Below are 13,168 nucleotides of genomic sequence, written 5' to 3' on the forward strand. Positions count from 1 at the left end.
GTCCCACTGACCTGCACTTGGACCATATCCCTCCACACCCCTCTCATCCACGAACCCGTCCAAGTTTTTCATAAATGTTAAAAGTGACCTCGCATTTACCACTTTATCCAGCAGCTCATTCCACACTCCCACCACTCTCTGCGTGAAGAAGCCCCCCCTAATATTCCCTTTAAACTTTTCTCCTTTCACCCTTAACCCATGCCCTCTGGTTTTTTTCTCCCCTAGCCTCAGCGAAAAAAGCCTGCTTGCATTCACTCTATCTATACCCATCAAAATCTTATACACCTCTATCAAATCTCCCCTCAATCTTCTACGCTCCAGGGAATAAAGTCCCAACCTATTCAATCTCTCTCTGTAACTCAGCTTCTCAAGTCCCGGCAACATCCTTGTGAACCTTCTCTGCACTCTTTCAACCTTATTTACATCCTTCCTGTAACTAGGTGACCAAAACTGTACACAATACTCCAAATTCGGCCTCACCAATGCCTTATATAACCTTACCATAACACACCAACTTTTATACTCGATACTCCGATTTATAAAGGCCAATGTACCAAAGGCACTCTTTACGACCCTATCCACCTGTGACGTCACTTTTAGGGAATTCTGTACCTGTATTCCCAGATCCCTCTGTTCAACTGCACTCTTCAGAGTCCTACCATTTACCCTGTACGTTCTACTTTGGTTTGTCCTTCCAAAGTGCAATATCTCACGCTTGTCTGCGTTAAATTCCATTTGCCATTTTTCAGCCCATTTTTCTAGTTGCTCCAAATCCCTCTGCAAGCTTTGAAAACCTTCCTCACTGTCCACGACACCTCCAATCTTTGTATCATCAGCAAACTTGCTGATCCAATTTACCACATTATCATCCAGATCATTGATATAGATGACAAACAACAATGGACCCAACACCGATCCCTGCGGCACACCACTAGTCACAGGCCTCCACTCAGAGAAGCAATCCTCCAAGACCACTCTCTGGCTTCTTCCATTGGAAAGGGTGCAGAGGAGATTTACCAGAATGTTGCCTGGTATGGTGGGAAGGTCTTATGAGGAAAGACTGAGGGACTTGAGGCTGTTTTCGTTAGAGAGAAGGTTAAGAGGTGACTTAAGAGGCATACAAGATGATCAGAGGATTAGATAGGGTGGATAGTGAGAGCCTTTTTCCGCGGATGGTGATAGCTAGCACGAGGGGACATAGCTTTAAATTGAGGGGTGATAGATATAGGACAGATGTCAGAGGTAGGCTCTTCACTCAGAGAGTGGGAAGGGCGTGGAATGCCCTGCCTGCAGCAGAAGTGGACTCGCCAACATTAAGGGCATTTAAATGGTCATTGGATAAACATATGGATGATATTGGAATAGTGTAGGTTAGATAGGCTTTGGATTAGTTTCACTGGTTGGCGCAACAGAGGGCCGAAGGGCCTGTACTGCGCTGTAATGTTCTATGTTCTCTGCTGCCATCAGACTTTTGAATGGATCTATCTTGTATTAAGTTGATCTTTCTCTGCACCCTAGCTATGACTGTAACACTACATTTTGCACTCTCTCGTTTCCTTCTCTATGAACGGTATGCTTTGTCTTATAGTGTGCAAGAAACAATATTTTTCACTGTATACTAATATATGTGACAATAATAAATCAAATCAAATCAAATCACAAGTGCTGGATAGAAGTGCACGCCAGCTCTAAGTCACACTCTGGTGAGCTCCTCAATGTTGAGTGTACACAGATAATAGGGGCTGTGATAGATGAGGCCACTGACAGTTGGAGGCCAGGCTCTTTCTACACCCGAAGCTGATGACAAGCCTCAGATGAGGGTCACACTCACACTGTTGCAGTTCTAAAGACAAGACATGGGAGAATCTGCAAAGTTGTATGAGATTTTGTGATCAGCAGAAACTGGGAGGTGTCCATCCAGGCCATGACTTCTGAAATGTCTCAAGTGGACAAGCACATTTCTTCTTCCATGGAGACGTTGGCAACCATCATAGAGAGGCAGAATCAGGAGACCTCTCAGTGGGTGCCTAGTGTGAATGAAAGCCTGCAGCATGACACATTGAACTGTAGTGACCACCGTCAGCCAACAAAAGGCAAATGAAGCCCAGGGCATCCCTCCAGGAGCACCTTCACCCGCAGAAAGTAAGGAGGTGTCACCCCGAACCAAAAGGACTGAGGAGATGCCAACTGAAAAACTAGAGGATACTTCTTAGGGCAGCCTGAGGGCTGTGAGTAGCTCCCCGCCCCCTCTGCCAGTACTCAAACCCCTCCAGCAACAACAGCAGCCACAGAATTGTCTTGGCCCCACCATGCATCCAGCAACCTGAGGATGCTCACCAAGTCATAGAAGGCCACGGAGCATGGACATCAGAAGTCAGCCTCCAAGTCACCTTTAGACGCTGGGATGCACCTCATCTAAGAAGGGAACGTTAACACCACTGCAGCAATAAGGTTTCTATATCTTTGTAAATATTATGTTTGTGCTGCATTAACTTTGCTTTTTCAGCAGTGTGCTACAGTCATTAAAGATGTTCTGATGTTGGACTGGGAAAGAAATCAGTGTGTGTGTATTGGACATGATGCTTTGCTGCCCCAATGTGTGTGCGCATCAGATCACCAAAAAAAGGCTGGACTATGTAAGATTCTGACATTTGACTTCAATCCACAGAGGAAGATCTTTGTCCAGCTGTCCCTCTTTGCATATATAGGAAGATAGGAATTATGAGTAGAAGTAGGCAAATTTAGCCCTTCAACCCTGCTCCACCATTCAACAAGATCATGTCTGATCTCTCCCTGGTCTCAAATCCACCTCCCCACCTTTTCCCCATATCCCTCTTTCCCCTTTTTTATTAGAAATATGTCTACCTCCCTCTTGAAATCATTCAATGATTCAAACTCCACCATGCTATGGGGCAGTGAGTTGCACAAATTCATCACTCTCTGTGAGAAGTAATTCCTCTTCATCTCAGTTTTAAATTTACCGCCTTGCAACCTATGCCTGTGATCTCTTGTTCTAGATTGATTGATAAGAGGAAACATTTATCTTTATCAATCCCTTTTAAAATTTTATACATCTCGATTAGATCCCCTCTCATCCTTCTAAACTCCAGCGAGTACAAGGCCAAACTGTTTAATCTTTCCTCATGCGTCAACTCATTCATCTCCGGAATCAATCTGGTGAATCTCCTCTGAAGCGCCTCCAATGCCATTGCATTCTTCCTCAAATTAAGGAGACCAAAACTGGACACAATACTCCAGATGTGGTCTCACCAACACCCTATACAACTGCAACAACACTTCTCTACTTATATACTCCAGTCCTTTTGCAATAAATGCCAACACCCCATTTGCCTTTTCTATTACGTGCTGCACCTGCATACTAACTTTCTGCGATTCATTAACATAGACAACCTGATCCCTCTGCTCGGACACATTTTGACTCTGGAATCGAATAAGGATAAGGTTTAAAAAATTTATAATGTGGTTATTCATTTGTTAATGAAGGGGGGCATGTCAGGAGCAGGATCAGGCATACCTAAAAATGAGATGTAAACCTTGTGAAGCCAAAACACAAGGCTACAGCATGCAATAGACAAAGTGAAGACATTGCACAACCAACGGATCAGTTCTAAGCTCTGCAGTGCTGCCACATCCAGACTCTTGTCTACACTCCCCACTGCCTCAGCAAAGCAGCCAGCATAATTAAGGACCCCACGCACCCCGGACATTCTCTCTTCCACCTTCTTCCGTCGGGAGAAAGATACAAAAGTCTGAGGACACGTACTAACCGACTCACGAACAGCTTCTTCCCTGCTGCCATCAGACTTTTGAATGGACCTACCCTGCATTAAGTTGATCTTTTTCTAGCTATAACTGTAACACTGCATTCTGCACTCTCCCGTTTCCTTTTCTATGAATGATATGCTTTGTATAGCGTGCAAGAAACAATACTTTTCACTGTATGCTAATACATGTGACAATAATAAATCAAATCAAATCAAAATCATGAAGAGTGGTGGACAATTAAACAATTCACTGGAGAAGGAGGAAGCTCCGCAAATATCCCCATCCTCAATGATGGAGAAGCCCAGCACGTCAGTGCAAAAGATAAGGCCGACACATTTGCAACAATCTTCAGTCAGAATTGCCATCTCAGCCTCTTCCAGGAGTCCCCAGCATCACAAATGCCAGTCTTCAGCCAATTTGATTCACTCCATGTGATATTGGATACTGCAAGGGATTTGTGCTCTAGAACTTGCCGCATTAATAGCCAAGCTGTTCCAGGACAGCTACAACGCCAGCATCTAACCAGCAATGTGGAAAATTGTCCAGCTATGTCTTGTACTCAAAACAGGATAAATCCAACCCAGCCAATTACCAACCCATCCGTCCATCTCGATGATAAGCAAAGTGATGGAAAGGGAGCTTTCAAGTGACACTTGCTTTGCAATAACATGTTCACTGCTCTGTTTGGGTTCTGCCTAGGTCACTCAGCTCCTGATGTCATTACAGCCTTGGTTCAAACATGGACAAAAGAGTTGAAATCCAGAAGTGAGGTGAGGTGAGAATTATTGCCCTCGACATCAAAGCAGCATTTGGCACCAAGGAGCTCTCGCATAACTGGAATAAATGAGAACTGCGGGAAAACTCTCCACTGGTTGCCTAGAACAAAGGAAGATTGTTGCGATTATTGGAGATCAATAGTCTCAGTTCCAGGACACTGCAATGCAGCAGAGCTGGAAGTGCTAATTTATATGAACACTTTGATACACTATATGTTTATGTTATATTTCATATGTTATATGAACACTATGACTTGGTTTGGTTGAGGTGCCTGCTCCACAACTAATTCACCAGTGACATTAGTCGTCAACTCTGACAAACGAAATAATATAAATACAAAAACAGAAAATGCTGGAAAGACCCAGCAGGTCTGGCAGGATCTGTAGTGAGAGGCACAGATTTAAAATTTTGAGTTTGTACGACTCTTGCTCAGAGCTGGAATACAAAATTAGGGATAAGTTTTAATGTCCCAATGTTAGGCAGCAATTTCAGAAGAGGAAGACAGGAATTACTTGCTGGAGACTGAAATACCTCTCCTGCAATCTAGTTCCTCCACCCCAAAAAACACAGCTGACCATGGTCAATGTTGAAGATCAAACCACCTCCCAAAAGGAATCACACAAATACCTTTTCTGGATGGGACAGATACAGGAACAATTTCTTTATCAAAAAATCCTGCTTTTTGTGCCATCTCAGTTCTTTTCTGGGACTCTACAGCAAACTTGTCCTGCTCTTCCCGATTAATGTTCCATTTCTTGGCCACATTCTCGGCTGCAAAAGGAGAAGAAAAATAACAAAATAAAACATTGTGCTGTAAAAATCATGATCAGTTGTTTTCCCAGTTGTGAACATGGAGATCGGGGAGGGTATATAACAGATAATTAATCAATATTGCCTTTTTTACACTATTGGCCTTGGTCAAAATGTTCCCTTTTGCCTGAGAACTCGATGTTTGTATTAGTACAGTCTGGCATACAAACACTTAATCTGCAATCATTTCACATAGTTTCTGTTTTAACTCAAGAGTTAAAACTCTGTGGAGTTATTACACTCACCATATCCAGTTAGCCCTGATACTTCTGTGTCCTTGAAGCGCCCATGTGCTGTAAAACTCAGAGTCTATGGCCAATTTCCTTTTGAAATCAATGATTATATCTGCTTCAATCACCCGCATGGGTTCCACATTATTATCACTTTATCACTTGCTGTGCCGCCCCACCCTGACTCTTGGTCAACATCTTAAATCTGTGTCTCTTCATCCTTGTCCCATCAACTAATGGAAAGAGCTTTTCTTTGTCTACTTTATCGAAACCTGTCATAATCTTGCACAATTCTATTCAAATAGTCAAGTCTCCCTTAGCTCTATAGAGAGCCATCTCACCCTTCCAAATTAATCATGTAATAAAACCCACCCAATCACTGGAATCATTCAGGTAAATCTCTTCTGCACTCTCTCAATGACCTTCACATGCTTCCTAAAGTATGGTGATCAGAAATGAGCACAATACACTATTTGGGCTCTAAGATTCAGCATAACTTCCCTGCTTTGGTGCTTAATGCTCAGATCCGAGAGCAAGGTGTGACATCCAGTCCACAAAAGAAAATTGGGAAACCCTGACTACACAAGAGGCTGGCATCATGCGGTATGGCACAAATTCCAACCAGCCCCATGAGAGGAAGCACTCCCAGTTCCCATCCCCACCACAGGTCTTAGTCCCAGAATGAAAACTTCCACTCCCTCATAACATTTAAAAACTGCCTGGATATGTACTTGAAGTGCTATAATCTACAAGGCTATGTCCAATTTCCTTTTGAAATCAATGATTATATCTGCTTCAATCACCCGCATGGGTTCCACATTATTATCACTTTATCACTTGCTGTGCCGCCCCACCCTGACTCTTGGTCAACATCTTAAATCTGTGTCTCTTCATCCTTGTCCCATCAACTAATGGAAAGAGCTTTTCTTTGTCTACTTTATCGAAACCTGTCATAATCTTGCACAATTCTATTCAAATAGTCAAGTCTCCCTTAGCTCTATAGAGAGCCATCTCACCCTTCCAAGGACCCAAGAGCCAGAAAGTGGGATTAGATTGCAAGGCTTCTTGTCATCCAATGAAGACACAACTTCCTTGTATGCTGTAAATTTCTATGATATCGGAGGTGCATTTTCCAAAGGTTGCTGTGACAACTCTTGAACTATTGAACAGTTAACACAGATTAAAGGGGGATTTAAAGCTTTACAAATTAGAATTATGCACAAGAAAATCACATACTGTGCTGGTGTTGTCTTGAAGTGTTTGAGGAAAAAAATTAGAATCTTTGTTTTAAATAGAGTTGAGGAATCTTCACTGCCAGTTCCAATTCAGTTACATTAAATTTGTATCTACTGAAATGTGGGTTGTGAAAGAAAATAATCCTATTTCATTATGACAATAAAGTGAGATGAGAATTGATTCACTGATTAAAAAATTTATTTTTCCGCACCATTTTACTTAGGCCCTAGTATTAGCCCAGATAGAGCAAGGGGATGAATTACTTAAACTCTACATTTACTCCCCTGCCCAACCATCTCCCACTCATTACGAGAGTGAAGCAGGAAAAGGAATGGTGTGATCCAGGTCTTGGTCTCTAAACTGGACTTGGACCTGTTTTGTATCTGATAACAAAAGTCAGTAAAGTCATGCCATATTCTGTCAGATGGATTCCAATACAACAGCAGCAGACATGTGGGTAAAATAAGTAAATGTGTCATATGGATGGTTATGGGCAAGATCAGTTATGGTGGATTAAGCATTTAATTTTTCTTTCAGTGCTGTGCCTAGTTAGTTGTGTTATATATTTAAGCAGTTGTGTGATTGCTGTAAGAGCCAGTCACATGATGTCGTTGGGGTGTTTCACAGGCTGCTGTTTAGTTTCATGTTCTACTCTTACATATCTTTTCTAAAATATGGTGGCCAGAAATGCACACAATACACTATTTGGGGTCGAACTAGAACATTTTGAAAGGTTCAGCATAACTTCCCTGCTTTGGCACTCAATGCTCTTAGAATAAATCTTTGTTGTTACTTTGAATCCCCGTGTGCAAACGACATATTTTATTTTTGTTTAAAACCCACTACCAAAGCTCTGACACATGATTGACTTCATCATCCCAAGACTAAAAGGATGCCCTCATCACCAAAGTGATGACTAGTGCAGACGACTGCTGGACAGACCACCAGCTCATCTGCTCCTTTATGTCCATCAAACTTCACCAGAAGCAGCGGAGGATGATGAAACAGCTCAAACAAAGATCGACATTGAGCGGCTTCAAGAGCCAAACATGCTAGTGAACTTCCAAAAATATCTTCTCCATAAGCTCCAAAGTGTTCATTTTAATGGAGTGGAGGAAAACTGGAAAGAGCTGAAGACAGCCATCATCTCAAACTGTGAAGAAACCATCGATCACAAGACCACGAAATACCAAGTCTGGTGAGATGAGAATGACCATAACATCCAAGAACTCATCGACATGAAGAGGAAAGCTCTCGGTGCCTGCCAAAACAACAGAAGCAGCAAGGCAAAGAGGGGAGCTCTCCAATCAACAAAGAACTAGGGAAATCAAGAACCAATGATGGACTGAGAAAACTAAGGAGCTACAACTCCTCACTGACAAGCATGATACCAGGGGCTTCTTCAGTGCCACCAAGGCAATATATGGACCCAACACTCGAGGCCTCAAATTGGTGCAGAGTAAGGGCAGAAATCTCTTGAGAGACAGAGAGATGGAGAGAACACTTCCAAGAACTCCTAAATCATGACACAATCATAGAGGAGGACATGTTTGAAGAAATCCCCCAACTCCCCATCAAAGATGATCTTAGATTCCCAGCAAGCGTGGACGAAGTCGAAGCCACTATTAAATACGTGAAGAATGGAAAAGCCATGTTATGATGTAACCAATGATAACATGCTGTGAAGGTCAGCTGACCCAATAGACAGTGTAACCAATGGCAAAGTGGTGTGGTGGTCAGCTGACCAGATATAAATAGAAAGCAGACAGGATTGTAGAGAGCATTTGTGGCCCAGGGCGTGGCATAATGAAGTATCTTTATTAAACCTTTTCTTTGATTTACTTTGTGAAGTTAGTTCTTTTATTGCTTGCAACTGGAGTACCCCTACCGGATGAACAACCCAGAGGAGTGGACGGGATTTCGGCAGAGATTTTCAAATCTGGAGAAGAGATCACCTGTCATCTCCATCAGCTGTTCCTGAAACTCTCAGACAGAGAAGAAATTCCTGCTGACCTCAGGGATGTCATCTTCGACACCATCTACAGGAAATAAGAAAAAGTGGACCGTAGAAACTACCGAGGAACCTCCCTACTCTCCATCACCGGGAAGATCATTGCCCAAATCCTTGCTAGCCAGTATGGCTTCTGATCAAATCATGGAACAGTGGACATGATTTTCATTGCTTGACAACTTCAAGATAAATGCCAGGAGCAACATCAACCATTTGACAAAGCCCTTATCGATCTGACCAAAGCTTTTGATTCGATGAATCGGGAAGTGCTATGGAAGACCCTGTCAAAGGCTGGCTGTCCAGGGAAATTCATCAACATCCTTCGACTCCTTCATGTCAAGATGTCGGTGACAGTCCTCATCAATGGAAATAAGACAGAAACCTTTCAGGTCAAGACTGGAGGCAAGCAGGGATGTGTCATCGCACCCACGCTTCTTGAAACCATTCAACGATTCAGACTCCACCGCACTATGGTGCAGCGAGTTCCAGAAATTCACCACCCTCTGCGAGAAGTAGTTCCTCCTCATCTCAGTTTTAAATCTATCACCTCGCAACCTATACCTGTGGCCTCTTGTTCGAGATTACCCCATAAGTGGAAACATTTGGTCTACATTTATTTTATCAATCCCTTTTAAAATTTTATCTCCCTTGATGAGATCCCCTCTCATCCTTCTCAACTCCAGCGAGTATAAGCCCAAACTACTTAATATCTTCTCATATGTCAACCCCTTCAACGCCGGAATCAGTCTGGCGAACCTCCTCTGAACTCCCTCCAATGCGCAAACCCCTTCTGACTTTGCAAAAATTCAGGCCGAGGACTATTTTACAACCCTTCTTGAATAAGGATATATTAAATACATTTGCTTTTCCAATCTTTGACATTCCCTCATATCTAGGAAAGCTTGATCCCTTGGGTTGGTGATAATGGTGGTGTAAGGGATATGCTGACCATGAGATTACAGATATTGGTTCAATACAATTCTACTGCTGCTGATGGCCCACAGCATCTTATTATTGCCCAGACTGAAGTTGCTGGATCTGTCCTGAATCTATTCCTTGTAACATGCTGGTAGTGCCACACAATTCAATGGAGGGTATCCTCAGTGTGAAGACCAGATTTTATCCCCACGAGGATTATGTGGTGGTCACTCTTCCCAATAATTTCATGGATACATCTGCAACACGTAAGGACAGAGTTTAGTATATGTTTCCTGCTTGTTGGTTCCCTCACTTACTGCTACAGGACCAATGTGGCAAATGTGTCCTTCAGGAGTCATAGAGGTTTACAGCATGGAAACAGGCCCTTTGGCCCAATTTGTCCATGCCGCCCTTATTTTTCTTTTTGAAACCCCTAAGCTAATCCCAATTGCCCTCATTTGGCCCATATCCTCTATATCCATCGTACCCATGTAACTATCTAAATGTTTTTTTAAAAGATAAAATTGTACCCGCCTCTACTACTACCTCTGGCAGATTGTTCCAGACACTAACCACCCTCTGTGTGAAAAAATTGCCCCTCTGGACACTTTCGTATCTCTCCCCTCAAACCGATGCCCTCTAGTTTTAGACTCCCCTACCTTTGGGAAAAGATATTGACTATCTATCTGATCTGTGCCCCTCATTATTTTATAGACCTCTATAAGATCACCCCTCAGCCTCCTACGCTCCAGAGAAAAATGTCCCAGTCTATTCAGCCTCTCCTTATAACTCAATCCATCAAGTCCCGGTAGCATCCTAGTAACTCTTTTCTGCACTCTTTCTAGTTTAATAATATCCTTTCTACAATAGGGTGACCAGAATTGCATACAGTATTCCAAGTGTGGCCTTACCAATGTCTTGTACAACTTCAACAAGACGTTCCAACTCCTGTATTCAATGTTCTGACTGATGAAACCAAGCATACCAAATGCCTTCTTCACCACTCTGTCCACCTGTGACTCCGCTTTCAAGGAGCTATGAACATGTACCCCGAAATCTCTTTGTTCTGTAACTCTCCCCAACACCCTACCATTAACTGAGTAAGTCCTGCCCTGGTACAATCTACCAAAATGCATCACCTCGCATTTGTCTAAATTAAACTCCATCTGCCATTTGTCAGCCCACTTGCCCAATTGATCAAGATCCCGCTGCAATTGGAGATAACCTTCCTCACTGTCCACCATGCCACCAATCTTGGTGTCATCTGCAAACTTACTAACCATGCCCCCTATATTCTCATCCAAATCATTAATATAAATGACAAATAACAGTGGGCCCAGCACTGATCCCTGAGGCACACCGCTGGTCACAAGCCTCCAGTTTGTCAAGAAGCCAATTTTGTATCCATTTAGATACCTCACCCTGGATCCCGTGAGATTTAATTTTATGCAACAACCTACCATGCGGTACCTTGTCAAAGGTCTTGCTAAAGTCCATGTAGACAACATCAACTGCACTGCCCTCATCTACCTTCTTGGTTACCCCTTCAAAAAACTCAATTAAATTTGTGAGACACGATTTTCCACTCACAAAGCCATGCTGACTGTACCTAATCAGTCCTTGCATCTCTAAATGCCTGTAGACCCTGTCTCTCAAAATACCTTCCAACAATTTACCCACCACCGATGTGAGGCTAACTGGCCTGTATTTCCCAGGCTTTTCCCTGCAGCCCTTTTTAAACAAAGGCACAACATTTGCCACTCTCCAATCTTCAGACACCTCACCCGTGACTATCGATGATTCAAATATCTCGGCTAGGGGACCCGCAATTTCCTCCTGAGCCTCCCACAACGTCCTGGGATATACCTCATCAGGTCCTGCAGATTTATCTACCTTGATGCGCTTTAAGACTTCCAGCACCTCCTTCTCTGTAATATGTACACTCCTCAAGACATCAATATTTAATTCCCCAAGTTAGACCATAAGACATAGGAGCGGAAGTAAGGCCATTCGGCCCATCGAGTCCACTCCACCATTCAATCATGGTTGATTTCAACTCCATTTACCCGCTCTCTCCCCATAGCCCTTAATTCCTCGAGAAATCAAGAATTTATCAATTTCTGTCTTGAAGACGCTCAACGTCTCGGCCTCCACAGCCCTCTGTGGCAATGAATTCCACAGACCCACCACTCTCTGGCTGAAGAAATTTCTCCTCATCTCTGTTCTAAAGTGACTCCCTTTTATTCTAAGGCTGTGCCCCCGCGTCCTAGTCTCCCCTGTTAATGGAAACAACTTCCCTACGTCCATCCTATCTAAGCCGTTCATTATCTTGTAAGTTTCTATCAGATCTCCCCTCAACCTCCTAAACTCCAATGAATATAATCCCACGATCCTCAGACGTTCATCGTATGTCAGGCCTACCATTCCTGGGATCATCCGTGTGAATCTCCGCTGGACCCGCTCCAGTGCCAGTATGTCCTTCCTGAGGTGTGGGGCCCAAAATTGCTCACAGTACTCCAAATGGGGCCTAACCAGTGCTTTATAAAGCCTCAGAAGTACATCCCTGCTTTTGTATTCCAAGCCTCTTGAGATAAATGACAACATTACATTTGCTTTCTTAATTACGGACTCAACCTGCAAGTTTACCTTTAGAGAATCCTGGACTAGGACTCCCAAGTCCCTTTGCACTTTAGCATTATGAAGTTCCCTAACATCCATGCTTTTCTCAACAGTAAATACCGATTAGAAATATTCATTTAGGATCTCACCCATCTCTTGTGGCTCCACACATAGATGACCTTGTTGATCCTAAAGAGGCCCTACTCTCTCCCTTGTTACTCTTTTGCCCTTTATGTATTTGTAGAAGCTCTTTGGATTCTCCTTTGCCTTATCTGCCAAAACAATTCCGTGTCCCCTTTTTGCCCTCCTAATTTCTCTCTCAAAGAGCAGTTGATGTCATATACATGGATTTTAGTAAGGCGTTTGATAAGGTCCCCCATGGTTGGCTCATGAAGAAAGTAAGGAGATGTGGGATAGAGGGAAACTTGGCCGATTGGATAAGTAACTGGCTATCTCATAGAAGACAGAGGGTGGTGGTGGATGGAAAATTTTCAGACTAGAGACCAGTTACCAGCGGTGTACCACAGGGATCAGTGCTTGGTCCTCTGCTATTTGTGATTTTTATAAATGACTTGGAGGAGGGGGCTGAAGGGTGGGTCAGTAAATTTGCGGATGACACCAAGATTGGTGAAGTAGTGGATGAGGTGGAGGGCTGTTGTAGGCTGCAAAATGACATTGATAGGATGCAGAGCTGGGCCAAAAAATAGCAGATGGAGTTTAACCCTGATAAGTGCGAGGTGATTCATTTTGGGAGGACAAATTTGAATGCGGATTACAGGGT

At 43.2% G+C, this 13,168-nt stretch overlaps 1 protein-coding gene across 1 annotated transcript in view; it reads right to left on the reverse strand.

The window, feature by feature from the left end:
• acat2 (acetyl-CoA acetyltransferase 2) overlaps positions 1-13,168 on the reverse strand; it is a 120,379-nt gene that overhangs the window by 42,570 nt on the left and 64,641 nt on the right. Inside the window, exon 5 of the mRNA XM_078230026.1 lies at positions 5,191-5,334. Coding sequence (XP_078086152.1) covers positions 5,191-5,334 — 144 coding nt within the window. The remainder of the gene's footprint in view (positions 1-5,190; positions 5,335-13,168) is intronic.

The sequence above is a fragment of the Mustelus asterias genome, chromosome 15 (genome assembly GCF_964213995.1).
Source record: "Mustelus asterias chromosome 15, sMusAst1.hap1.1, whole genome shotgun sequence".
In the NCBI taxonomy this organism is placed as follows: domain Eukaryota; kingdom Metazoa; phylum Chordata; class Chondrichthyes; order Carcharhiniformes; family Triakidae; genus Mustelus; species Mustelus asterias.